This window comes from Canis lupus, chromosome 28 (genome assembly GCF_011100685.1).
Source record: "Canis lupus familiaris isolate Mischka breed German Shepherd chromosome 28, alternate assembly UU_Cfam_GSD_1.0, whole genome shotgun sequence".
Classification (NCBI taxonomy): domain Eukaryota; kingdom Metazoa; phylum Chordata; class Mammalia; order Carnivora; family Canidae; genus Canis; species Canis lupus.
The window spans coordinates 23,775,364-23,803,305 of NC_049249.1; the positions used below are offsets into that span (position 1 = coordinate 23,775,364).

Genomic DNA, 27,942 nt, shown 5'->3' on the forward strand with positions numbered 1-27,942 from the left:
TGATTATAATTCATGGTTTCTAACTATTCCTCAAAACCACTGAAATTTTTAATCAACTTATAACCTATTACTAATATCAATCATATCTGTGAAACTAATTTCTGTGTACACGAACATGTCTACAGAAGGCAAGCTTGATTATACTGAACATTTCCTAAACTCACTAGTTTTTCTGACTTGGGAGAATTAAAAAGTGAGGTCTATAACATGTCCAAAAAGAATGTTCATTAAGTGTTTAATCTACAGCAGTATCTGTAAATCTTTTCCTTACAGTTTGCTGCTGAGCTGGAAGCTCTGGGGGAAGGAGTTTAAACTCACGTCAAGTGCACTTTTCCGTAAATGAAGCTAGCTAGAACTGTGGGAAAAATAATCTGAACTGGGAATAGAAGACCAATGGGCAAGCATGAAACATCCACAACAGGATTGTCTTCTGGGAAGGAACTGACTGATCTCTTCTCTGCTGGACTCCAGTTCCCTCCATGCCTTACCCCCAGACAACACACGTTGCTTCCACTTGTAAAGTCTTTAAAATAAACTACTGCAAATATGTACACTGTGGTGTGTGTTTCCTCACAGACTATGATAAGAATCAGAATCCACTTAGATGAGGACCACTTAGCAATCAAGTAAGCCAGTGGCTCCCAGACTGGAGTCACTGGAGGGGTTTACAGAGATCCTAGAAATGACTGGGTGTGTTCTGGCTGAAATGTAGCCTGGGCATAGGGATTGTTAAAAGGTCCCTAGGTGATTCTAGTACACAACCAAGATTGGTGGCTATTGAAGGCAATGTGGAGAGGACCAGACCTTCTCGTCCCCCAGCTGTGAATATTAAAACAAATACCAGCTGAGCCTAAACTCCAACCAAGCACACTATTCAGTTTCCTCCTTTACCATCTTTGTTGCTCTCGTCTTGAATGGTGTTTCTTTCTGTCCTCTAATTGGAAGTAAGAACATTCCTGGATGGTCCTTCTAGACCCTAAACCCAGAAAAACTGAAGAAATGTCTATTCTTGGGTATCTGAAACAAAGGGAAGGCAAGAATTAACTTACAGGGTCCCTCCATGGTCTAGCTCCTATCACCTCCTTGGCCTCCTCTCCTACTCCCTCCCTCCAACTAAAACCACACTGGCTGCCTTCCTATTCCTCAACGGTGCCAGGCACATTCCTGCCTGTTCTGGCTCTTCTAAGACGCAGCTACTCCCAGAGGCACGTGACTTATCCCTTCAACTGCTTCAAAGGTCACTTCCATCAGACCATCTTACCTGCTTTCTTCATAATCCATGATTCCATCTGATGCATATTTTGCTGCTGTCTACCTCCCCACCTATCACTAGAAGGGGACAGAGTCATGTTTCATATACTGCTAAATCGCCAAATGCCCTTTCCTTAACGTTAACTGTTACAACCCTCCAAAAGCTCAAGTTCCCTGCCTTGGAAATAATTAGTATGGGAGGGGGTGACTCCTCTCATTCTACTTGTGTTTGGACAAGCCCAACGTTAAGCATCCAAATCCTCCAGCTTAGATCCTTCCCTTTGCATGAGTTTCGGGTTTTGAGAGATTCAAGTGTACATGACTAGCTGAAGCTCGCTAGGTTGAAAGTCTCCCAGAATGCTGTGATCTCAATATGCCATTAATTCATTTACTGAATACCTTAAGACTCATGATTAAAGATGCCGATTTTTCATAAGTAGTAGAGCAGTTTTTCCAGAAAGAATGAAGATAAATCTTTTTAGTCAACCCAAAGAATGAGGCTTTAAGTAAAAACTGGATTTATATAGAACATCCATTGACCTTTATTTGATTTGACAAAAATTTGCATTATTAAAAGACAGGTAATAAAATTTAAGCTTATATTGAATCTGACTTATTATGTTCTATAGTATCTAGAATATTATATAAGAAATATCAACTGAGGGGGAAACAAGATAAAAGCATCACATGCAGATGCTCCTGGCAAACGGGGGAACTCTATCTGCAGGTGAGGTCCATAGTGTGCACAGCATAAAAAAAATCCTAGAGAAAATGCAACTGACTTACTTGGGTGAAGTGTTTTTCCTTTTGAGGAGAGGAAGAGGTGGCAAAGAGGGGGCAGAAATTCAAAGGCATGTGCAGAATGGCTTCTCCATTTCAAAATGGTAATAAAAATATTTAGATTATGGCACTAGGGCACCTTTGAAGAAAAGAACACCTTGCCCAGAGTAGGGTCATTGCATAATTCTGTAGTAATATGTACAATTTTCAAGTAATGGAGAGGATTTAAAGAGTAATTTTACTGTAACAGTGGCTATCTATTTTTCTTCTCGCCCTCTGGGGCTTGATCTGTTTCAGCATCACAGGGACACTTCTCCACACAGTTTCTAGGGAACCAGCCTCTGATTCGTGAGACACCTGATGGAGGAAATGAAACTGACGTGAAATAGATTTACAACAATGATACCGCTGAGCCCTATAAGTCCTATTCAAATCAATAAGTTTTTAGTTCTGCTTTACTTTTTCCCTTTACCATCTTTTACAATTTGAGAAAAAAAATAGTTTTAAAATGCTATCTAACAAGCTAAAAAAAACCAGTATTTCCCAAATGTCATTATCTGGAAAGGTGCTTATGTGATTCAGAACAACCCGAAGTAGAGCTGGAGGGGATGGACTTCTCAATATGGGTATTCACTTGCACATGCATGCTTGTGGTGTTCTGGGCCCAATGTCATACTTTATCTGTTCCAGGGAACCACCTCCCTGCAGCGTCTATGAATTTCCTTCTTAGGTTTTTTACTAACATGTAGGTTTTTTTCTAACAGGTTGCCTAAGCAGTTATATGGGGTTAATTCACGGTTAACCTAGTGTTTTAGAAAAAGCATCTGGGATTAATCTTTGCTTTAAGAAAGAACAATCCTAAAACTTAAAAAAAAAAAAAAAATTGAAGACACAATTTCAAATCCATCAGTTTCCATAATAACTTCATGGGAATATTCATTCACAGAGGGACTGTATGGTAGAGGGGTTTATTGTACAGGTTCTAGAGCCAGGCTTCTTGGATTGGAGCCCTGGCTCTACCTGTTTTTAGTGTGGTCTCGGGCAAAGTGCTCAGTCTCTCTACATTTCAGTTTCCTCACCAATGAAATGTAAGTAAGGGCTGTTGGGGACTTCAATATCACAAGTGAAGCACTTCTATAAGAAGTCTTTTTTTCTTGCTTGATGATGTGTCTATTTCCTAATGCATGTGACACTGATTGTGTTTACAAGAGTTATTCCTGCAAAATTTGGAATTAGCAACCTTGTCTATTAAACATTTCTTTCCATTTCCATACCTTCTACAGAGGCATCATCAAGAATTTTATCTCCATACAACCAGTATCTGAAATATTTAAAAGATTAAAATTAATTTTTTTAGGTTAGATGCTAATTTCATCATTAAAGAAGAAATTCAGTACTTCCTACAACTCACCGTAACCCTCTTGTGGCTAAAATGAATTCCCCTTTCTGTAGCCTTATTCGAGGCTCCTCAGTGCAGGGGCTGGTGAAGAACGTTTTGATTCCTTTATTCAAAGGACAGCAGGCACCACTGTAATCCTCTATTACTCTATACCGCACCTGTCATCAGTAATCAGAAAAACAATTTAACATTTACCCCTTAATTTCTGTAAATTTGAATTTAAGTTGTTAAAGGCAGATCCAAAGTATCAGGTGACAAGTCTTTCCCTCCCAGTTCCTTTATAGGAGGCAACTGATGTTTCTAGTTTTCCAGGCTTTTCTTACCCTGCATTTTAAGCACATAGCTAAGAATTAAGTTCTAGAGCAGTGCTGTCCAGCAGAACTTTCTGCAATGACAGAAATGTCCCATATTTGTGGTAGACACATGTAGCTATTGAACACTTCTAATGTGGCCAGTGCAACCAAGGAAGTGAATTTTTAATTTAATTTTAATTACTTTAAATTTAAATAGCCACATGCGCCTAGTGGCCATCATATTGTACAGCAGAAGTATAAGGATGAATTTCACACTAATGAGCTATATTGAGGATAATTACTTTCCTGTTGGCAATATAAGCGGACTACATTCCCTCTAAACCTCCAGTCTAAACTATTTAAAAGAAAACAAAAGTGAATTGTATCAAATTTCAACGGTTATACTAAGAAATATTATTTAATAAAAGCCAACAGTTGGCTTCTACACAAAGGCAATTTTGAAAACTACACAGAAGTATAGAGCCTGACAAAAGGAAAAGAAACTAGTATAATTGCAAAAAATATGACTTACACTTCTGATTCTTTTATCTGCTTTTTGTTTCAACTGTTCAATCTGTTTGGAGACATAAGAAAAAATGTTATCTTAGTGTTGAAAACAGCCTTGTGCCATTTACTGTATCACAGTGACATGACAAACTCCCAATTTTCCAGCATTTCACAGTGCTGACAATTCAAAGGCCACATGTTTTGTTTTTTTGTTTTTGTTTTTTTCAGAAAAGTAGGCACTATGACTGAGAGTTGGAGCTGACATGGGGCTTCCTTCCCTGTATTCTACTGTTTTAATCTATGTATACTCACTGAGCATTTGCTAAGGCCCAGGGAAGAGGGGAGATGTGCTCACTGCCCTCATGAGGCTTCTAGGCTAGTCCTGAAGGTGAAGATGACCCAGACATTCAGATTCCTTACAGACAAGGTAGACAGACTGCAAAATTTATCTGCAAGTCTCCACTAAAAATCATTTCAACTCACTTTTCTTCACTTATTCAGCAACAATTTATTAAATGGTACTATATTAGATACAGTAGGGGAAATCAAGATAACTCATGGTCTCTGTACTAGAATCTTGTCAAATTAAAGATATTAGATATAAGAATTAAATGAAAATATGAGACCTCATGTGCGCCATACAGTGGCACATAGTTAAGGGCCACATCCAGATGAGGTGGGGCTGACACCGGCCTTGATAATTTCCTATAGAGAAGAGGTAATACAAGACAGAAAAACCAGCATAGACAGAGGCAGGTGCAAGATTGCACAGGGAGTTCACTGAGGAAACCAGGCGGACTGGAAAGGGTGATTTCCATTAGGAAGTAGTTGGAGACAGCTTTAGGCCAGATTTTATAACTAAGTGAAGGGATCAGGACTCTATCTCACATGTATGGAGAATTACAGAGAGATTTAAAGAAAAAGAGAGATAGGATATATGGAGTGCTTTAGGATTGTTAACTTAGATTTATTTTTGCCAAACTGAAAAAAATTTTATGACTTATTTTACTATAAAATGTCATCTGAGTTAAGGGAAACTTAAGGGGAAGAAGGGAGACAGAAAGGAAAGATTATCTGAACAGAAACACTTACTGTTAAGCTGTACTGGTGACAGTCTTCTCTTACTGGCCATGCTAGTCCATCTCCTTCAGGGACCCCTGACCATGTGAATACCTGTTTAAAGTTCTTCCATCGACTTCCCATATCATAGGGAAAAACAAAGACTTCATCTAGTTGGTAATATTGAATTCGATCCTTAGCCTGTGGGTAACAAAGAGGTAAGATGGTAGATGTCTCTGCCTCGAAGGGCTTTAAGTGATATATTATTGACAGTCTTGATAGTAATATACATTTAGTCCTCAGATTTGTATCACTCCTAAAAATGCTACCTCCTTGTTGTAGTGTCAGTGTACATAAAAGAGATACACAAAATTTACCATCACGTAAGAGGAACTTGCTATTCAATGCCAATCTCGTATGAGGTCATTCAGGAAATGTCTAGGTGGGCTTATTCAGGAACAAGCATTTTTGAATAAATTAAAAAATAGCTTTATTCCACATATAACAAATCCTCACTGTTCTTGGTCATTCAGCTAATAAAAGAATCCAGGTGGAAAGAAGGGATGTTGATAAAAAGATTTAAGAGAAAGCAAGAGTTTATTCAGGATGAAAGGAACTGTTTCAGGGGTGATCCAGAAGGCAGCACTTGTTTCTTGGGTGCAAAAACATCTGTGGGAATGGCCAGGTAAAGAGGTATGAGGGGAGGCATCATTTTCTGAAAATTATTTTTTTAAAAAACTAGGAGAAATGTGTAGATCTTCTTTCAGTTTCTTTTTTTTTTTCTTCTTTCAGTTTTTTATGCTGTTACACGTGTATATGTACTCACTTATACATGTATTTCTATGTACATTTTATGCATATATATATAAATATTCAGGTTGCATAAATTCTAGACATTTAAATTGATCACTTTAAAAACGTAAGGAGATACACTGGCTTAAAATTTCTTTAGTTCCACTGACATCTAGTGGTATAAAGACACATTATTTATTTATTCCTCCCATGAGTGTACAAACCCAGTTGTACATTTGTAAAATTTGTATAAAATTTAGTGCCTAATTTTGATGAATTTTCTATTAAGTTAATATAATCACTTACTTGTACTTTTTAGTCAGCAACAGAGTGCCAGTTTTAAAATCTTCTAGATTTGGCACAGCACTTTATGAAGAGCCTTGGTTATTAGGAAAAAAACTATTAATCTAATCATGATATATTATGCTAACTAGAAATTATACCTTGAAATATTTTTTATCAGGGGACAAGATCTTAGGGAAAGGCCTCTTGCAATTACTTATAAAGTAATATTGATGTTAATTCGATTAAAACTATTATCAAACTATGTGCGTATGAATCTACTAAATTGTAAATCCCCACAAACAGTAAAGGATAATTTATTTTCCCTTTTAATAAACAAAAGTTTCAGAGTCTTCAAAATGGACAAGAGTCTCAAAGAACAGAGATCTAGCCTATTAACAAAGGAATAGTGGTAAGGATAAGAGTTGTTTACAAAAATGACTGAGCCCTGGTCTCTGCCTAAGAGAAGCACTCAGCGAAGCTGGGGGGATTCTATTAATACTGTGTTAAAAGGTGGGGCGCCTGGGGGGTTCAGTCAGTTAAGCATCTGACTCATGATTTCAGCTCAGGTCCTGATCTCAGGGCTTTAAGATTGAGCCCTGCATCAGGTTCTTGCTTGAGTGTTGAGCCTTCTCAGGATTCTCTCTCTCCCTCTCCCCGTCCCCCTGCTCACACTCTCAAAAAAAGAGGAAAAAAAAAAGGGGGGGTGGGGAACAGAGGTGAACAAAAGGTGCTATGGGAAAGACAAGAAAAAACTACTTAGCTAATCTACGAAGATTCAAGGAAGGTTCTTCAGAAGAAATGACACCTAAACTAAGTCTTGAGGCAGAAGAAATCAGGCAAAAAAAACAGGGAAGACATGAAGGATTTAATTATGCATAAGCTAAGGAGCTTGGACTTAAATGTGTATCAATGGTTCTCAAAGCATGCTCTGCACAGCTCTTCCAGTCCCCAAGACCTTTTCTTGAAGTTCAACAAAGTCAAACAACTTTCATTTTAATACTAAGATGTTATTTGTCTTTTTCATTGCATTGACATTTGCAAGAGTGGGTTAAACTGCTAGTACCTTAAGCAGAAATCAAGGTGGTGGCACCACTTTGTGTAAGTAGATATTGTATTCTTCACCATTACACATACTCATAACTCAAAAAAAACAACAAAGTTTTACATAACATAAGAATGTCCTTGATGCAATAAAAATTATGATTTTTATTAAATCTCAACTCTCAAGTAGATGTCCTTTCAATATTCTGTGTGACAAGATAGGAATACACATAAAGTATGCCAAAGTGCTTATCTCAAGGAATACATGTGTTTGAGCTGTGAACTCACAAACGCTGTGTAGCCAGCTGTTTTTATATAATGCTAATTTTACTTGAAAAAATGAGTAATAAAACAAACTAAGGTTATTGAAACTTCAATATTAGGCAGAAATTTTCTCAAAAATGAAGTCAAGTTGTTACTTCAACATAAACAACTATTTGTTGCCAATAAAAAACTAAGACTTTCAAAAAAAAAAAAAAACTAAGACTTTCAAGTGAAAATTAGAATTTTGGAAAATTTATATCCACCACTATGAGCTTGACAGCTTTCCAAAATCTAAAGATCTTCCCCCATAAAATTGGTAGTGATATGAATGAATGTGTCAACATCTGGAAAATCTGAATAACCCTATAAAACTGTATTTTTGTATTTTCCAAATAACCAATACCTGATGTTATAAAGTCATATGTGAGTTTAAAAAAAAAGGGCAGCCCAGGTGGCTCAGTGGTTTAGCACTGCCTTCAGCCCAGGGTGTGATCCTGGAGATCCGGGATTGAGGCCCTGCATCGGGCTCCCTGTACGGAGCCTGCTTTCTGCCTCTGTGTCTCTGCCTCTCTCTCTGTGTGTCTCTCATGAATAAATAAATAAAATATTAAAAAAAAAAAAGTCCATTCAAAGAGCAAGATGTCCTGATGGACTGAAATGTAAAAGACTACAAAATGTTTACTGATACAGCTTCACATCTCACATGCAACTAACCTTTCAAAACTATCACTTATTAAGTTTTCATGTAGTATCAAAGAACATTCACTATTAACTAAAAAGCCTATTGAAATACTCTCTCCTTTTCTACCTACTTATCTGTGTGAGGCTGGATTTTCTTCATATACTTCAATCAAAGCAACATATCTCAACAGATTGAATGCAGGAGATGTGAGAATCCAACTGTCTTCTGTTAAGTCAGATATTAAAGAGATTCGTAAAATTATAAAACAATGCCACTCTTATTTTTTACTTTGAAAAATATAATTTTTAAAAATATGCTTTTTTTAAACATATAATGGGTTTATTATTTTTAAATGAAATAATAAATCTTCAAAATTCTTCTCAGAAAATATGGCAATCACCGGCAGACATTATACACATTAACAAAAGCTCTTTAGTGTCCTTAACAATTCTGAGAATGTAAAAAGGTTCCTGAGACCAAAAAGTTTGAGAACCTACTGCTGTAAATTAAAGTTCGCAGACTGGCTGCCAAGGGGCTAAATATGTCCTACTGGTGTGTTTTATTTGGCCCCCGAAGATTTTTGTTAATTTGAATTGCTCGCTAATATTTATAAACAGAAAAGAGATGTCAAAGAAATCCAGATCTATTACTTTTCTAGAAAAAGAATTAGATGATTTCACAATACTGGGTGAGTACCCACCAATGCTATTATAAAATGGCATTAATAATTACATCTAGTGAATATATTAGTGGGTAATCCTGGGTTAAGTCATTTCACCTTTCTGTGATTCAAAGACTCACCTGTAAGGAAGAGAAAATACTTCTATGACAACAGTCAACTTCATCTGCTAGGCAGCTTTAGTACACAGGACTAGCTCCTGTCACCGAAGTTATCTCCCTGGCCCCCTGCAGGCATTTGGGTTTGTAACCCCTGCTACAGTGACGGTGAAGCTCTGAGAAGCTTCAAGCAGGGAGCAAAGTAGTCAGATTGACTTTTTACAATAGAATCACAAGATAGGATGGAGTGCGTTTAAAGGTTGTGAGGTCTGTAGCAAGCTATACATGGAACAGGTAACAATAAGCCCAATCTGATATGGCTTATAAAGCACTGAAAAAAACTTGATGGCACCTTGGTAGGAGTGAGGTTCCTTTCCAAATAGCCTATCTTCACCCCTAATCTGAGAAATAATGGCCAAATGGTTTAATGTATGGCTTAGGCATCTTCAGCAACTCGGGGTGAATGAGAAGCAAATTTCTGTGGGCATTATATTAAACCAAGAATGAATCAAAATATTTCTTTCCTATATTTACCTTTTATGTGGCAAGCAAATGACTTAAGAAAGCCATCTGACAGTGAAGTTTTCACTTGTGGGTATTTATTAGTTAATCTGGCCTATGAACTAATCTTTATTGAGATTAAGGAAACAATTATTAAAATTTACCTTTTCTTCAATCCATGATTCAATAGAAGTTTTGTTTCTGAGAATTATTTTCATCTGAAAATTAAATGATAAACAGTAAAATTTTATGATGAAACTTTGGTTAAGATTATCATCTTCATAGTAACCCTATGAGAGTTTTTATTGCTCCATTCCACTGATGAAGAGACCAGGATACCAAAGGTTAAGTAACACACTCAGGGTGTGGTCCATCTGACTCTCAAGTTTTTGTTCTGAAGCCCTGAACTACAATGCCTTTCCACAAGATGATTATGGCAATCCATAATCAAATCTGAATCCACTATTTTAATAAAGCTTCATGTTTTAAGTGCTATCTTCTGAATAAGGTTTCCAGAGTATTAATAAAACATTGGTATAATCCATTTAATCAGTACTTGTACACTTTGCTATTAAGATGTCTTATCATTATCTTTAATTAACCTTAAGTTTATGATTACTTTATTTACTATAAGAAAGTATCTCAGTCAACCCAGATATTGTTTGCCTCAAAAACTGAATATATTCAGACTTGATTCAATTAATCAATTCTCCTAGCTATAACAAATTCCACTAATGGGGCCATTTACACCACAGGGTTTTAGTTTACTTCTAATGTGATTATTAATTAGAGGCATTCGGGGAGTTTTTTTTCAAAAAATTTGATCCCAGGCTAATAGAAAAACATGAAGTATAGCCAAAACCAGCATATTTTAAAAACAATGAGTTTTAATTTAAAAGAGTGGGGTGATGCACAAGGGTCCTGAAGCCAGCATTTCTGATTCTATGCGAGGCCTGCCTTTTCTTTCAGTCTGGCTGTGTCCAGAGGCAGTGTGGCACAGTACAAACACTCAGGTGCAAGGAGTCTTCATCACATTCCTAGGGTTGAGCACAACACTTGGCCCACAGCAGGCCTTCAATTCATGAACAAGCTAATTAAGTGAATGAAATAAGTCATAACTGTTTTGTGATCTCTTCAAGGGTCACATTCTCCTCCTCTGTGTTCTCACAGCACTTTGTACATAAACCTACGATACACACATGAGCCAGAATTAACTGTTTACTGCTAATTGTGACTTCTCTAGGGGCCAGACACTTTTCATTTTCATTATTGTAGCCTCAGGAATTAGCAGTTGTTCACCAGAATAGGCATTAAATAACACCTGTACCATAGGGTTGTTATTGAAATAAAATGAACTACATGTGATGTCCCTAAACAGTGTCTTGTACATAATAAGTGCTCAATAAACATTGGCTATATTATAAGGATGATGATTAAATACATGCTATTATAAAATGGCATTAATAATTACATCTACTGAATACATTAGTGGGTAATCCTGGGTTAAGTCATTTCGCCTTTCTGTGATTCAAAGACTCAGCTGTAAGGAAGGGAAAATACTCCTCTTCTGCTCTTTCTGGGGATTGATGTGAAGATCAAGAGACTATAAATGTGAGGAGAGCTTTCTCCGCTATAAAGTGATATATAACTCTAAGATAACATATTAAAAATTAAATAAATTATCTGGAAATTCTGGTGAAGTTACTTCAAAAGTTACCTGACTAGTACAGAGATTAGTTACCTAGATGGAACAGGTAACAATAATTTTCATTTCTAATGCAGGCTTTATCTCTTTCTCATTATAAGCAGCTCGAAAGTTGACAACTTTTAGCTAGAGTTAACCAAGAAACTTACCTGGATAAAAAACAACATCCCAACAGCTATGGTTGTTCCTAAAGCTAATCCCAAGGCAAACAAGGTGGCCGCAAATGCTGCTAATCCAAAGGGAATAATTGGAAGGGGATCTCTCCGGGCTGCACTCATATCAATCTTTACCGTGTTCCACCCAAAGGAGAGCTACAAAAACAACACACACTTGAAATACTCAGTTTATGTAAATGTTCAGACTACTGGAACATTTAAACAACTTGATCAAAAAAGAACAACAAATGATGAACTGAAACTGTGGCTAAAAGCAAGTGAATTTCTAATTTGCTTCTAATTAATACTGGGGCTTGAACTCCTACTAATATGGAGGATATCATTCTTAGTTATTTTCAAATGTTACTTTTTTTGTTCTTAATCATTTCCCCTCAGAAAGCATAAGGCATAATTCACTAACATTAATATGCATGAATAGGACTAGACATTAATCTAAATTGTAACTGTGTCATCCATCTTTTCCTTGCTTTTCAATATCTACAGGAATCTTCCACTGGAACAAAAGAAACAAAAAGAGCTTAGAATTCCTTGCTTCTTCCCTTATGTGGCACAACCAGAGGTTACAAATTGGCAAAATGCAACCAAATATGGCCTGTTGATGCCTACTGGCTGATCTGTAATATGTTTTAAAATATTCAGCCAGGTCCCAAAATTTAAAAGGTAGGAGATGGGGATGCCTGGGTGGCTCAGCAGTTGAGTATCTGCCTTCAGCCCAGGGCGTGATCCCAGAGTTCCAGCATCAAGTCCCACATCGGGCTCCCTGCATGGAGCCTGCTTCTCCCTCTGCCTGTGTCTCTGCCTCTCCCTCTGTGTCTCACATGAATAAATAAATAAAATCTTAAAAAGAAAAAAAAAAAAGGCAGGAGATACTAAAAAAGTCCAGATTTTCTGAGTTTCCCTGAAAAACTAGAAGACTTAGTATTACTGGACTAGATTTCCAAACATGAGAAACTGGATGAGGTGAATATGGGTTATCCCACCTGTGAAAGGCATGTGTTCTCCAGAGGCCACAGCCCCATCAGGCCTGGAAAACTCATTTACTCACCAAGCCTCTTTAGGGATTGAATTTGTAACCTCTGAACTTTATCTGCGGACAACTTGTCCATAAGTCAACCTAATCTCCTTGAGGATATTTTGGGACATGCGTCTGCTTCAAGAGCCACCTCCCCGGACATTGGAATTAGAAATGAACAAAAGAACTACAACTTGCCTCATAAATTAGATGGAAATATAAAATATTAGTGTTGTCTTTTTCTTTTTGTTCCTTTTTTTCCCTCTAATTATTCTTATCATAGGTACAATTATTCTTATCATAGGTACAAAATCTAACAAATTTTATATATAGTGATAAAATATTACCAACTTCAACTACAGCTAGTAAGGTAAGTTTCCAAAACAAAGTAATTTTCCTCATCTTAAAAATTACATTTTGGGGCACCTGGGTAGCTCAGTAAAGCATTTGCCTTCAGCTCAGGTCATGATCTCAGGGTCTTGGGATTGAGTCCCACCTCAGGCTCCCTACTCAGCAGCAAGTCTGCTTCTCCCTCTGCCTTCCCCTCCCCCCACCATGCTCTGGCTCTTAAATAAATAAATAAATAAATAAATAAATAAATAAATAAATAAAATCTTTTTAAAAATTAAATTTTAATACTTTTTTAAAAAAGAAATTCATATACAGGTAAAACAGAGTTCTGTTTCCCAACCTAATTCATAGAAATCATATTTCCAAAAGGGACTTCTTAAAAATAACTACCATTTAATTTGGCATGAATGGTTTTATAACAAACACTGTCACTTACCCGATTATAAAGCTGTGTATACATAGTCATAACAAAAATGAAGGCAGCATGAATACAACCCAGTGGTGCTAAAAGGAGAAACAGTGTGAACGAAGCATGATTTTGGTAACCACAACAGTTGTTGATCCAAGGACAGTGATGGTCCATCTTCATCACACATCTAACAAGAAAAATTTACATTAAACATGAGGCAGAAAATCCAATCTACTTTAAATAACTTTGGTCTTCAGAAGATCAAGCAAATAGGAATCCAGCATGTTCATGAGTCACAGAGGAATTATACTCCATGGAACAGAAAGCAAAGTCTTTATGAGTTTTTAAATAACTCTGAACCATGACTTCTTTTAAATTCTAAACAGCACAAGAAAAGTCAGGCTTTGTAATAGCTTCTGAGAAAGAGATGTCTGCTACAAGTGAGTTTATTTAAAGAAGTCAGGAGGCCCGCTGAGAGGTTCATTATAAATACGTGTGGGTTCCCGGTCTTCCTCTAGCTCTGAAATGCAGTGACTGAAGTGGAATACAACAGAGACTCAACAAAATCACTTCTAAATCTCCCCTGGGGTTGATGGGACCCAGCAGACCTTGTAACTTCCTTCCTTCCTGTTCTCATCCTTTAGATGTGGATTCTCTGAGCTAAGCAAGCTAACTATGGAATATAAGATGAGGTATAACAAGCAAAGTCTTACTGAACTTCCTTCCCTTGTTGCTACAAGAAAATTTCTTGGCCTCATACCAAACTTTATTTGCCACAAATGGTTTTCTTAAACCTCAAACATTCTCAACACAAATTTCTTATTAATCAGTGGAATAGCTGGGTGTTTAAAAACGTTCTAGTTTATTTCATATTTCTTATAGTGACTCAATTTTCTCCCCTTTACGTTTTTTGTTAAACACTTGTGATAACATGCACCTGAATTCATCTATTAGATTTGTATAAAATGTAAATGTTAGTCAACGTAAATAACAGAAAAGGCAGGTCTTCCTTATAATTTAGGCTCAGAACAATTCTAACGCTAGTCAAGATGACAGGAGACAAGCACAACTAATCCTGATCTATGGAAACACATGAAGGCATAACTTTTTATTCTTGGAGGGCATGGAGCAAAGTAAATGTGTATTTTTCCAAAATAAATAAATAAATAAATAAATAAAATCTTTTCACTTATAACAAAAAAAGGTGGGGATTATTTATTATCAAAATTGATGACTTACGGATAAAATGGATAAAATACACAAGTATTTTGACAACTTTTTTTTTTTATAAAGAAGCCACCTTGTAGAGACTAAAACTAAGACTGATGTGGTAAAAAGAACAACAGAAGACCAATAACAAAGTTGATCAGTCCCCAGTGAGGAGCAAAGACAGTACCTGTTACACTTTCTGCAGTGATGTGACCGTGGTGCCTTGTATGCTTGGCAGACTTTACAATACTGGAGGTACATGCTATCCTGAGAATTTTCCTTAGTAGCAAAATATAAACAAAAATACATCAGATATCTGATCCTAAGTAATAACATGTCAAGTCTTATGAATAAATGCTTTGGTATGGTTTGATTTTGTTTTATGGGGGTGGGGTTAAGGATGGAATTCTAATTGCGTTTCCAGCCCTTTTATTTGAGCTGAAATATTTTTAAACCTTGAGTTTCTGGTAACAGCTGCATCGCTCTTCCAATTACCCAAGTCATTTTTAATTTCTCTTCCCCATGCTCCGCTTAAACCCACTGCTCCTGAGTGTAACTAGTCCTATCTTTCCAAACTCTAAGTAGATTGGGAGGAGTTCAGGAAAAAGGTAGCTGACCATGTAGCAGGTATTTTGCCGTGGGGATGTAAACACTAGAGCTGATGCTCTTTAGGAAATTTCTCTTACACTATTTTAATCACTTCGAACTACTTTCCTTTACTGTAGTTTCTCTCTAATCCAAACTGTCTATTGTCAGAATAATATTCCTATGACACAACTCTGATTAGGTCAGAGCTTGGCTTGAAAACCTCTCATACCTCCCTATGGCTTCATGCATTTAAGGCCTTCCAAAATCTGCCTTTGTTTCAGCCTTATTGGCACTACATAACCCGTTACATCTGGTCATACGCTTCCACCACCAATAAATTGAAATGCCTTCTTCCCCATCCACGGAAATTTCCACTCCTCCCTCAGGTCCACAGCTGAAAAAGATCAGGTCCTTCTAGCTTCAACAGCATTCATCCCATTCTTTTCTATAGTTTAGTTACTTATACAAGTGCCATGGTTTCTTTCTGCAATTACAAGGTTTTTCAGAATATGAAATTGTCTTACTCATCTCTGTACCCACTTTAAATAGTACACTCCTAAGTGTTTTTCCAACATTAACGTACCTAAGAATCATGTAGGGATTTTGTTAAATGCTGATTCTGATTTCTAGGTCTGCAGTAGGGACCAAGATTCTGCATTTCTAACAAGCTATCAGGTGGTAGTCCTCAGCAAGCAATATGGAAATTCATTAAACTTTCTATAATTTTTAAAAAGTCATAAATTGATTCATACTGTACTTCCTAATGTTATGGTTTTAAAATCTTACGATTTAAGCCAGCAATTTCTAAAGAGTTTTTCTCAGTTCTGAGGGCTGTTAATGTATTACATGAATAAAGATCCTAGAGCCAAACTGCATTGTGAAATTTTAAGAGGTGCATGACATGCATTATTTCTTAAATTTAGAACTATTGATTCAACAGCCCCTTCTTCTTCTTCTTCTTTTTTTATTCCTTTTAATGCAGGACAAGTATTCACTAAAACTCTGCTGGGAAATACTAATTTAGATTAATACTTTCCAACAGATACAAAATAAACACTTTGAGCTTTAAATGATCGGTAATTCGAATAATATGCTTAACCTCCACCAAGGCAAAAAGAAGGTTGTGTCTGATATTATTGGTTAGTAGATAAACCATAAACTAAATATATGATTATCATTAGAGTTCCTTATCTTAAAGGATCTTTTTCTTACCGGTTTCCACCCCAAAGGGACAAAGCCAGGACCAATAAACATGGCATTGAAGTAGTTATAAAGAATCATGACAGTCCAGTTTATCAACATAATGAAATTCACGCTTCCTCCAGTTGTATGTAAAGGCCAATACCACAACACAGAGTCAATCATGGCCATTGTGGAACATATTGCTATAACACCGAGGGCTATGATGGGACCCCAGTGACACAGTCTCTTTAGTTCTTGGAGATTTTCAAACTTGATAACTGAGCAGAATGTATCCATTTTGGTGAGGAAGAATGCCTTCCTACTTTTAGAAAATCATAGATTTCCTTTTTCTGTGCACACATTTCCATGTGCCACGAGTCCACGTGTGTTCCTTAACTGCCATGCCTTCAAATTGTGGGAGGCCAATGCAGATCACGCCATTTTCACGGGTACACCCTCAGAGCTCTTTAATGTGAACTAGGAGAATCCAGGGTCTTGGCTCGAAACCCAACCTAAAGAAAACAAAATGAGAAAGTTCAGTTAAAAGAAAAAAAAAATTTGTATTACATTTAACGCCCATAACCATCTAAACCAAAGCATCTCACAAGCGCACTGCTATGGGACGAGCGCCTCATCAAACGCCAAAGAGAATTATTTTTATCTGATCCAATGTAGGGCTCGAGTCTGAACGGTACATAAACTGGATACTTGATTCCAAAACAGTTGTTTTTATGCCTTTGTCTCCAATTTATCAGGGGAACAGTGCTTGTCCGGCGTTCAGCGAGTGGTGGGAGGAGACCCGAGAGTTTTAGAGCTGGAGCAGAGGGCTTGAGGGTTGATGGAATCAATGGCTTCCTGCATCGAAGAAGAAGAAATCTGGCCCGGAGAGGAGGCTACGTGCTTGCACCAAGCTCACAAGTAACAGCTGAACCTACACTACGAACCAAGTCGCTGAAATCCTTTTACGAAGTTTCAAACAGCCTCCAACAACCGAGGCTCGATTCGCCAGGTAGGAGGAGCCCGACACGGTCTACACGTTGGCCTGGGCTCGCGCCAAAACACCCAACTTAAGGGTCTATTTGGGCCGAAGGTTAAGAGGCGAGCCAGTGAAAGCAAAGACAGAGTGAAAGGAGGGGAGGGGACGGGCCTCGAGGAACACAGGAGGATGAACACGAAAGAAAATATTTGGGGGAAAAGAAAGAAAAACAAAACAAAACAAAACACGATGAGGAAGTGCCTCCGGAGCGAGGGACAGGAAAGGCAGGATGCAGGGCGCCGGAAGACCCGTGGAAGGGTGTGTCGGGCTGGGCAGCCGTGGATCGGCGGGAGGATCTCGGCTGCAGGGTCATAAGGGGCTTCGCGCAACAGATGCCACGGCTCGAGCCTCAATTTCCCGCCCGCGCCGCAGAACAGAGCGCTTCCAGGTTCTCGCTCGGGGACGAGCATCCCGCCCAGCGTGGTTGGTTTCAACATTCTGGAGCTTCTGGGCTCACTCGGGGGGGGGGGGGGCGGGGCGAATCACCGCCCGAATCATGATTCCATCCCTTGCCTGGACTCCCACCTCTCAGCCTGGTCCTCGGTACCCGCTCCTCGGCCATCGCATTTCCGGGGCGGCCTGGGCTCACCCGGAACGGGTCTTCTCCTCCGCCGACAACCCCGTCACGGGAAAGTCAGGCCCGCGCAAGCAGTAAAGCAGATCTCGGTTGTCCGGGGCTGCAGCGCGGAGCCCGCCGCGCCGCCAGCGCGTCTCCCCAGCCGGCGCTCCGGCCGCTGCTCTCCCGCTCCCGCCCAGTGCGCGGTCCCCGCGACAGCCACTTCCGGGAGGTTCGCCGCATCAGACTTCCCTCGGGAAGCAAGTTCCTGCGACTTAGAGCTCTATTTTCAGGAGATAGAAGGGCCAAAAAAAAAAAAAAAAGCTTCCAGTGACCCCCCCCCCCCAAGAATCCTCAGGTTTCCGAAAGCTTCTTGTTGGGGGAGGGGGGGCAGTAATAGAAGCGCTATTCTTTCGCGAATTTTTAAATCTTGAAGCCCGAGCGGACAAAAAACAACGCACCCAAGGCAAATTCCGGGGCGGGTGGGGGGGACTGTGATTGCGACGAACAACCAGGAAGCGGCCGGGTTGGGAGCTGTCCCCGGTTCTCCCCGCTCTGCTCCCGAGGCCGCCTCCCGGGGTCCTGACACCGCGTTCCTCTGTCCCGCGTGGCCCCTGCCACGACCTGGGCTCCGGCCCGGGGCCGTCACTCCGGAGCCGCCATGTCATCCGACTTCGAAGGCTACGAGCAGGACTTCGCGGTGCTCACGGCAGAGATCACCGGCAAGATTGCGAGGGTCCCCCGACTCCCACCTGGTGAGAGCCCTGACCCGGCGGGCGGGGGTGGCCCCGGGGGCGCCGAGGCTCGGGGGCGGGGCGGGGGAGCGTCTCTAAGGCGCCAGGTGGTGCCGGGGCCCTCGCGGAGCGACGCAGCTGCACTCGGCGCAGGGTTAAGGGACCGTCCGGGCTGGCTCGTGGAGCGCCGGGACGCCCCGTCCCTTGCACTACCTTGGGCACGTTTCTCGGAGTCCTCGGTTTTCGTGTTGTTTTTTTGTCTCGTTTGTGAAAGGGAGATGCGAGTTTTCAAACGGAGCGAGTGGATGCATCAAGATCATGGGTCCAAAAAAAAAAAAAAAATTGAGAAAACAACAACAACAACAACAACAACAACATGGGTCTGCGATACACAGTCCTGTTGTTTTGTTAGCAATGATAGTATCCCAGGTGGCAGAACAGGCCGGTTAAGAGCCACGGTGCCAGGGTTCGGATCCCAGCTCTGTCACTTAAAAGTCGGGGCACTTAGGAAAGTTTCTTAATTAAAAAAAAAAAAAAAAAAAAAAAAAAAAAAAAAAAACAAAGGAAAGTTTGTTAAACCTCTCTCAGCTTTCTCCTTCTTGGTCAGTAGGGGAGAGCTAGCCGTACGTCTCTCTCGTGGAGTTGTGGAGATTAAATGATTTAACATACGAAAAGCCCTGTTTTGGTGCAAGCTGCTATTAGTATCTTTCACACACCCCTCCACCCCACTTCTTATTTCTCATCCTTCTTGGGAGACCGTAACCCAATTTTCTGTAACACCTGGTACAGTTTTTCTCGCTTTAGAAATTCCACGTATCCTACCTATAAGTGTTCTTGATTTTGTTTTTGTGGGTTTTTAAATTTTTTTGATATTTTATTTATTTATTTATTTATTATTTATTTATTTATTTATTTATTTATTAATTAGAGCTATGGGCACAGGGGCAAAGGACAGAGGGAGAAGGAGAAGACTCACCCCCCGAGCAGGGAGCCGCCTGCCAAAGGGCTCCATCCCAGGACCTGGGATCATGACCTGAGTTGAAGGCAGACACTTAACCAGCTGAGCCACCCAGGCTCCCCTTGTTTTTGTGTTTTAGCATGACTTACTTTCCATGCTCAACTGTCAACTTGGCATTTACCTAGAAAGGGCTCAGAAAAAATGTTAAAGTAAATGAACCGATGAATATGATATTTGGTAATTTTTTTTTGTTATGTGAGACACTGGTTTAGGATTTATCTTTCCCTAAATACAGATTTAACTTGAGTGGTTAGCTACAGATAGGATTACTACTTTTAGCTTAGTTTTGTTAAGGAAATTGAACCATCGTCTGGATTTGGGCCTACCTGGCTCTGGGGTGTAGTGCGTAGAAAAGGGGATGCTCACTGATCTGTGAACTGGTGGGCAGCTTCCTGTTTCCCACCTCCTTAGTCAATCCTTGATGTCAGCAGTAATCTCTGCAGGACCTAAGTTGACATTCCTATTTCCCTTTCCCTACTTCCCCCAAACGTGCGTGTTTATAAATAATTTTCTTCCTTTATTTGTTTTTCTTTCCCCTTCCCTCACCTATTTTCTATTAATAGGGACATTTGCTTGAAACCAGGATCTCTGAACTTACACCCCACTCATCTCCTGAAGTCCCAGTTAGTTCTGGAGAGGTGGATGATGTCTTAAAGAGGTTTATGAGCCCAAGTGAGGGAACAGGAGGAGAAAACCAAGGTAGCATATATCACCGAGCTCTGCTGCCTCAGAGATTTTTGTGGAGAAAATAGCTGATGGCCTCATCACTTCATGATACATCACCTCGCCTCTTCTCTTCAGTTCTGCCTTTCTCCACTGCCCAAGACCATCTTGATTTTTATTATCCTTGTTGCTGGAGACTACTTCCTTTGACTTGAGTCCCAGAGTTTCAGGACTTGTGATTTTAGTTGGATTTTTGTTCATTTTTAATTGTAACAGTTTTAAAAGAGAAGCATTTTCTATTTGGGCTAATAGATTTTTGTACTGGGAAGATGTTTTATATAAAGTAACAAAGTCATCCATGGGTGCAAAGTTGTAAAACCTGTTTCTAAGAAAACAGATTTTGTTACAATTGATTTTTTTTTCTTGTCTTTATGTTTTAATGTAACTATTCTTACTATATAGAAGGAAACCTTTAAGTGCCTTAAAAATAAAGGCTTGACTTGGCCTTGCATATGGTATAATGTAAAGCCCAAACATAGGAGCTCCAGTGGAATTGAAAGAAGACTGTTTAGCTGGCAATGGAAAAATGCTTACTGATTTGACTAATTGAATGACAGTAATTCTTTAAAAATGTAGTAGTTTCCCTGTTAATAGTTACTTATGCTTGCTCCCTTTATAATCTGTTTCTAATTGATAAATAGAAAAGGATGAATGAAAAGTATATCCATGTCGTTATGCATTTCAGATATAGGTCTGTGGACTAACAATATGTACCACTATTTAAAAAGTATAATTAAAAGTAATTATAATCTCTTTCTGAATAGCATTAGTGGTTGATCTAGAGGAGATAAACTATAATTTACTTGAGTTGAGAAGTTCAAAATTGGACCAAACTTTGCAGCCAGAGCGGTTCTTTCTCCAACCTATTAACTTATTTAAATTGAAGTAGAGTGAGTAGGATTGATTATAATGAACTTCAATCTCTGCTGTGCATGTATGATGTATTAAAGTGTTATCACCAGAGAGAATAGAAAAGATTGAGTATCTTAAAACTTCACTTGAAAAAATAAATCTTATTCTGTGACATGTTTTAAACAATAAAAAGACTTTGCTCTTAAACTGAAGTGTTTGAATTTAACTAATTTTAGTACCTGGATTAATGAAACAAATCAGTCCCTTCTTAGGTAGTATTCTTATGGTACTGTATTTGAAATTTAATTTTAGTGATTAGAGTTCTGTGATAAACTCAAGAAAATGGATGGGTGCAAACCATAACTAATACTAATTATGAAGTTCTTTTTCTTTTGGTGAAGAATTCTAAATGGGGGATATTTTGCAGAGGTTCCATTACAACAAGCAGGCATCCCCAAGAATCTTAAATGTTCTTCTGCAATTATTTGCTTACTTCATTTACAGAGAGAATAATGGTCTTTTGTGACTCCTACCACTTGTAAGATTCACACGTGACATCGGATCTGTTTAGAATCTCTGCTGCTTACTAGATGTGCAATCTTGGGCAAATCGCTTGGCCTCTCTAAGCCTGCTTCCTTCATCTTTAAGTTCAGGAGAGGAGATAATTGCTTCAACCTTACAGTGTTGTAAAAAAATCAAATGGAAGAAAGCCTGGAACACACTAGCACAATTTTTTTCCCAGAAAATGTGCAGAATAAATTAGCTATTAGCAGTATTCTTGCCACTGCTGAAGACGACAGGTGGTAGGGTTAGTCAGGACCCAGCTTCACAGACTGTGATATTAATTGAATTCTTAGGAAACTTGGACCTCAATTCTTGCTTCCTTTTCTGCCTAGACTAGAGTTAGGTGGATCTCTCTTGCTGAATGCCTACATTTGAAAGGATATGAGTATCAGGGTTTTTTGGATATGAAATGGAATTGAACTTTGAACTCAGGATATCAAGGATGGAGGCAGAGGAGATAAATCAAAGTTGTGAAGCAAGACAGGTGTCCTTTCTGGAAGAAAATGCTCAAGTCTCTCGCATTAGTTATGTCAATCCTTGAAGGCTTTTGGAGACTATCTAGGCATAGCCATGAATGGAAGAAGCTGTAAATGTTCCATAATTTTCTCTTGCATTTGTAGTTGTAGTAGTTGTAGGTGGGAGAATTCAGAAAAGTCAGCTTTTACTTATGAATACTGTGGTTTGCGTTTGTATGTGGCTTTGGAGCTGTAATATCCACATGTATCTGAGTGCTTGAAATGTGGATACAGAGTGAAATAATATTTTGGATATTATGGAGCTAGATTATTAAAACTTAATGTGCATATATTAAAATTAATTTATTTGTTCCTTTTTACTTTTTAAAATGTAGATGCTAGAATATTTAAAATTATACATGTGACTTGCATGCATTACATTTCTGTTGTTCTAGAGAGTTAGAGTTGAAGAGATGGTTCCAGTCCTAATTCAAGAATTTATGTGCGCAGTAATTGAATTGACACACTTTAATCCCATACCCACACTCTAATCCCAGAGGGACTGCTCTTCCTTCAACAATGTAATTAAGCTGATAATGCCTTCATTGATTTTTTTAAAAATAACTTTTAATTTCAGAACAGGTATAGATTTATAGAAAAATCACAAAGATAATACAGAGAACCCCTAAATATCCAGTGCCTCGTTTCCTCTATTGATAACATCATATATTACTATGATACATTTGTTGTTGCAGCCAGTGAACCCGTACTGATATATTATAATTAAATGAAGTCCATTCTTTGTTTAGATTTCCTTATGTTTGTTTATCTGTTTATTTTATCTAATGTCCTTTCAGTATTCTAGGATCCAGTCAGGATACTACAAAACATTTAGCAGTTATGGTTCCTTATGTTTTTCTTAGCTATGACAGTTTTCTTAGGCTTTTCTCTAGACTTCAGTTTAGAGGAGTACTAGTAGGATATATTATAGAATATTTCTCGGTTGGGATTTGCCTAATATTTTTCTCATCAGAATGAGTTATAGGATTGGGGGAAGAAGATCACAGAAATAAAACACTATTTTTTTTATCACATATCAAAAATATACTATAACATAACTTAATCGCTCACTACTGATGCTAATTAACTGATCACCTGGCCAAGGTAGTGTTTGTCAGGTTTTTCCACTGTAAAGTTACTCTTTTGCCTCTTTTCCATACTCTTTGGAAGAAAATCCTATGCATAGCCCACACAGGAGTTGGGATCACATTTTACCTCCTTGAAAGTTTAACATCTGTGTAAATCATTTGGAATTCTCTATAGAAGAGATATTGTCTGTTCTTCATTTACTTGGTCATTTATATCCGTGGATTCATGATATTTATTTTATTCTTTGTATTATATTCCAATACTACTTTATTTTGTTGCTCAAATTATTCCAGCTTTAATCTTTGGAAGCCCTTTTAGCTGGCTTCTGTGTCCTTTGATACACCCCTATCATTTCAGGTTTGGTTTTTGGTTTTTTTTGTTTTTCCTTTTTAGCCCTTTCTTGCTTTCTAGTATTATAAGATATTCCAATAGCATCTTGTATTTTCCCTGTTCCAGTCCCACAGTCAGTCATTTCTACAAGTCGTACTCCCATTTATTGTGAAATGGTGTTAGAAACCAAGATCTAGGGGCACCTGGGTGACTCAGTGGGTTAAGCATCTGCCTTCACCTCAGGTCATGCTCCCAGGGTCCTGGGATTGAGCCCCACTTTGGGCTCCCTGCTCAGCGGGGAGACTGCTTCTTCCTCTGCCTGCTGCTCCCTCTGCTTTTCTCTTTCTCCTCTCTCTCTCTCTCTCTCTCTCTCTCTCAAATAAATAAATAAAATATTTAACAAACGAACAAAACCCCCAAGATATAGGAGCATATGGGTGGCTTTAAGAGTCTGATTCTTGATTGCCTCTCAGGTCATGATCTCAAGGTCATGAGCTCAAGCCCCATGTCAGCCTCCATGTTGAGTGTGGAGCCTGCTTGGGATTCTTTTCTCTCCCTCTCTCACAGCCCCCCCCCCCCCCTTAAAAAATCTTTAAAAAAACAAGATCTGGATACAAGGTAAACTCATTGCTATTGGAGTATTATTGCTTCTAGTCCCTCTGAGCTGACAGATAAGGAAGTACATGTGTACAGTAAATATGTACATATACATATTAATAAGTATTTGTATATGTAAGCTTACAGATATAAGCTAAACAGGAGTTCATATTGCTATCACCAGCTCTGATCCATTATTATATAGATCATTCTAGAATGGCTTTGTTTCAGTATTGATCATTTTCTACCATGCTATATAGTGTAGCATTAGTAATATATCCATTTTTAAGTTCTCTAATATAAAAAGTTCCTCTATTAGTGGTTTTACTCCACAGTTCCCAGTACATAGTTTCTTCTGCTATTTTATCTAAAAGTATCTACATTGCACAAAGACAGGTATCTGTAAGTGAATTCAAGTTAGCTCTGACACTTATACTACTTTATGAGGGATGGTGGGTACAAGGCTAACTAAGCACTTCTTTTAATACTAACAAAACATGCTATGTAGATTTGTTTGTATAGCACTAAACACTTCTGTTAATATTGAGTGCATAAGAAGAGATCATACTCTGCAAAGACTTACGTGTATACCAGCATTCGTCAAGTCCGTTTGCCAAAAAAAAAAAAAAAAAAAAAAAAGGTGATGAAATTTGTTTAGTGTATTTTATATAGTACATCAGAGGTTAAGAGCTCAGTTCTGGGCAGCAGACCTTGTTGGAATTCCAACTCTGCAATTTATTAGCTGTTTAACTTTGGAGAAATTAATCACTCTGTGTTTATGTACTTGCCTGAGAATGGGATAATACTGGTATTTCTCAAGGGCCGTTTTGAGGATTGGCTGTGATAATGTTCAACACATAGCCCTGTGAAAATAATGATAGCTGTTAGTTATGGAGTTCTGAGTCCTAGGAACGTGCCATTTGTAAAGGGGATGACATTTGGTGTGGAAAGCATGAAGCTCTCTTGGAAATTACATAGGAATAGTGCTAGAAGGCTGCCAAAACTTAATGTTGAAAGATTATTTCCAAGGTCATCTCATTCAGTCTCTTTTCCTTCTTCCTCATTCATGCTTTCCTCCTAAATCATAACCTTTTCGTTCTTCTCTTAACGTGCGGAACACTGGAGAGGGCTAAATTCAGAGTTAGGGCAGAGCTATGTCAAGAGTGATCCCTGCCTCCAAGGAGCTGAAAATGAAGGTGAGGGGGAAAGTACAGAAAGCACCTTCTCGTGACCATCAGAGGCCACTAGAGGTCTGGGAATTCAGAGGAGATAAGATCTGTCCCAGGAAATCACCTTGAGGAGAGATGGGATTTAACAGACAAAAATGGGGAAAGGTATGGTAAGTGGGTGCGGTGGGTATCTGTTGTTTTGGATTCTCCAGAAGCCTTCTATGCTGTCTTCTGAGAGCAGCACCTTAGTTTTCCAGTGAGAAACTACCTAAACCCAGTCTTGGTGGAATTGACAGGCCGCCCCTGTGCCCAATTCAGGTCAACGTGCGCATATTCAGAGAATGTTTGCTGGGATTCAAATTTTGGACAGACTGAACCAAGAAGAGAGCATCGCATTGCTGCTCAAGACTCTCCTTTTGCAAGGACTGTCAGTGAGTTCCTGACTAGCCAGCCTAGCAACTGTCCTTTCTGAATCTGGGGGCTCATTTTTAAAATTGACTCTATGAGCAACTCCATTTTATTCTAATAAGATTCCCCCTCTAATTCTAACAACCATCTTTCTAATAAATCCCATTTTTTGGCTTAGGTTAGCCAGAATCAATTCAACCAAAGAACCCTAAATGGTAGCTTAAAACAAATGTTAGCAGGAATAAGGGAGAGAGAGAGGGTGGGGGTGGTGTTTGGCTAATAATGAATAGTCTGTCTGGTTAGCGTGTAGCATGCACACTGGACAGGTAGTAGTTGGAAATAAAGTTAAAAAGGTTGTTGGAGGGATCCCTGGGTGGCGCAGCGGCTTAGCGCCTGTCCTTTGGCCCAGGGCACGATCCTGGAGACCCGGGATCGAGTCCCATGTCAGGCTCCCAGTGCATGGAGCCTGCTTCTCCCTCTGCCTCTCTCTCTCTCTCTGTGTGTGACTATCATAAAAAAAAAAAAAAAAAAAAAAAAAAAAAAGGTTGTTGGATCTGGAATGTGGAGGACCTTCACTGCTGGGCTCAAGTGATGCAATCAAAGCCACATTTTAGTAAGATTAAGTGGTAGAGAGGAGCTGGTATGAAGACAGGGAAAGCAGGGTGGTTGGCAGCATAACTTCTTTTGTAAATGTTTTTACCGTCCTACATTGTTTATTCAATTAACCATCATTTTTCAAGAACTGATCATATGGGGTGCCTGGGAGGCTCAGTGGTTGAGTATCTGCCTTTGGCTCAGGTCGTGATCCTGGAATTTGGGGATCAAGTCCCACATCCTGCTCCCCGCAAGGAGTCTGCTTCTCCCTCTGCCTATGTCTCTGCCTCTCTGTATCTCTCCGTCTGTGTGTGTCTCCCATGAAAAAATAAATAAAATCTAAAAAAAAAGGAACTAATCATATGACAGTCTCAGTGCTAGATTTTAGGACTATAAAGATAATTTAGACATGATTAAAACCCCCAACCTAGAAGATGAATCAGACCTGTATATGTAAGAGATATCGAAATTAGATAGGAGTTGTTGGTGTTTTCTGTAAGAAAGAGTGGCTAACTCTCTTGTTGGATTAGGAAAGGCTTCGAAGAGGTGATGATTTCTGAAGCAAGTTTTGCATAGCAGTTTGCCAGGCAGTCACAGTGGAGTTGGGCATAGGCATTGGGATTAAAGGTCTTAGGTCCTGGAAATATATCAGGATTAGAGATAAAGACTTGGGATCATAAATGTATAATATGACAGCTTAAAAATGGGAGTGGATGAAATTGTCCAGGGACATGGATCATAGTCTGAACTCCCAGGAATACCGACAGGTTGGAGGATAAATGGAAGCAAAGGATGCTGGCAGAGGACCCTGAGTCAGAAGTGAATGTGTGAGAGGATCAGAAAATCAGAGTCTCCTGGAAGCCAGGAGCAGAAAAAGTGATAGGATGGGAGGAACAGAATGTCAGATGCTACAAGATTAATTGAAAGTAGGACCAGAGAATGTCCATTGGTTTGGGCAAAGGAAAAGTCATCAGATTTAGAGTCATTTCAGTGGGCTGACGGAAGTGAGAGTGAGATTACTGGGAGGAAATGGGGAGATGAGGAAGGAAAACATGACTGTGGATAGAAGAGAGAGAAATTGGTAACAAAGGCGAATACAGGACAAGGAAGGCTTCTTCCTCTGTTTTGTTTTGTTTATGAGAAAAACTGGTGCTTATTAGTCTTGGAGGTCCAGCATGGACTTTCCTAACAAATGAACACCTTACAGGAAACAGATGTTCCTTCCACTGTGTAAATGCATAATCTCACTCTTGGTCCAAGATGCTTGGACTTGTCTTATTTCATATTCTGCTCTGGCTTAAAAACAGTGTGCTCTGCTATAACGTGTGGAGATGTTGGACAGATTGACGTGTACCAGGAGCAAATAAATTAGGGGTTCAGTATTGTCAAGCCTTCTGAAGAGCTAGTCATCTACTGAATATTATACTCATTTCAAGCTTCATGACTAATCTAGTTTGTTGTATTAGTTGATCATCATTAGGTTCACAGAAACCT

General features: G+C 39.0%; 3 protein-coding genes across 15 annotated transcripts in view; 2 read left to right on the top strand and 1 right to left on the bottom strand.

The window, feature by feature from the left end:
• ACSL5 (acyl-CoA synthetase long chain family member 5) overlaps positions 1–551 on the top strand; it is a 38,678-nt gene extending 38,127 nt beyond the window's left edge. Inside the window, 1 exon segment of the mRNA XM_038578793.1 lies at positions 274–551. The gene's annotated coding sequence lies outside the window, so the exon portion shown is untranslated.
• Positions 552–1,758: 1,207 nt separating this feature from the next.
• On the bottom strand, positions 1,759–18,087 carry ZDHHC6 (zinc finger DHHC-type palmitoyltransferase 6). Of its 3 annotated transcripts, none has more exons than XM_038578795.1 (11): positions 17,889–18,087; positions 16,294–16,775; positions 14,681–14,772; positions 13,312–13,471; positions 11,486–11,647; positions 9,796–9,849; positions 5,323–5,490; positions 4,256–4,297; positions 3,443–3,588; positions 3,306–3,352; positions 1,759–2,388 (listed from the first exon to the last, which is right to left on the bottom strand). In XM_038578795.1, exons 2-11 carry the CDS (start codon positions 16,558–16,560, stop codon positions 2,285–2,287), a joined length of 1,242 nt encoding a protein of 413 aa, XP_038434723.1. In that variant the 5' UTR covers positions 16,561–16,775; positions 17,889–18,087; the 3' UTR covers positions 1,759–2,284. The 3 variants fall into 3 exon arrangements, with proteins under 3 accessions (XP_038434723.1, XP_038434722.1, XP_038434724.1); XM_038578794.1 differs by having other exon boundaries at positions 17,825–18,087; XM_038578796.1 differs by lacking the exon at positions 17,889–18,087 and having other exon boundaries at positions 13,312–13,379; positions 16,294–16,340.
• Positions 18,088–18,335: 248 nt separating this feature from the next.
• The window catches only part of VTI1A (vesicle transport through interaction with t-SNAREs 1A), a 357,029-nt gene continuing 347,422 nt past the window's right edge, over positions 18,336–27,942 (top strand). For 7 of the 11 annotated variants that reach the window (XM_038578805.1, XM_038578798.1, XM_038578804.1 and 4 more), the window contains exon 1: positions 18,337–18,610. In XM_038578805.1, coding sequence (XP_038434733.1) covers positions 18,517–18,610 — 94 coding nt within the window. In that variant the 5' untranslated portion in view covers positions 18,337–18,516. Of the gene's footprint in view, positions 18,611–27,942 lie in introns of all 11 variants that reach the window. The other 4 variants (XM_038578806.1, XM_038578800.1, XM_038578799.1 and 1 more) reach the window with 2 other exon arrangements.

Coding starts and splice junctions, on each gene's coding strand:
- ZDHHC6 (XM_038578795.1), bottom strand. CDS start 16,560: ATGGATACATTCTGCTCAGTTATCAAGTTTGAAAATCTCCAAGAACTA. Junction 11,648..13,311: donor ATACACAGCTTTATAATCGG/GTAAGTGACAGT, acceptor TTGTTTTTGTAG/CTCTCCTTTGGGTGGAACAC. Junction 3,353..3,442: donor TTAGCCACAAGAGGGTTACG/GTGAGTTGTAGG, acceptor TAAATATTTCAG/ATACTGGTTGTATGGAGATA.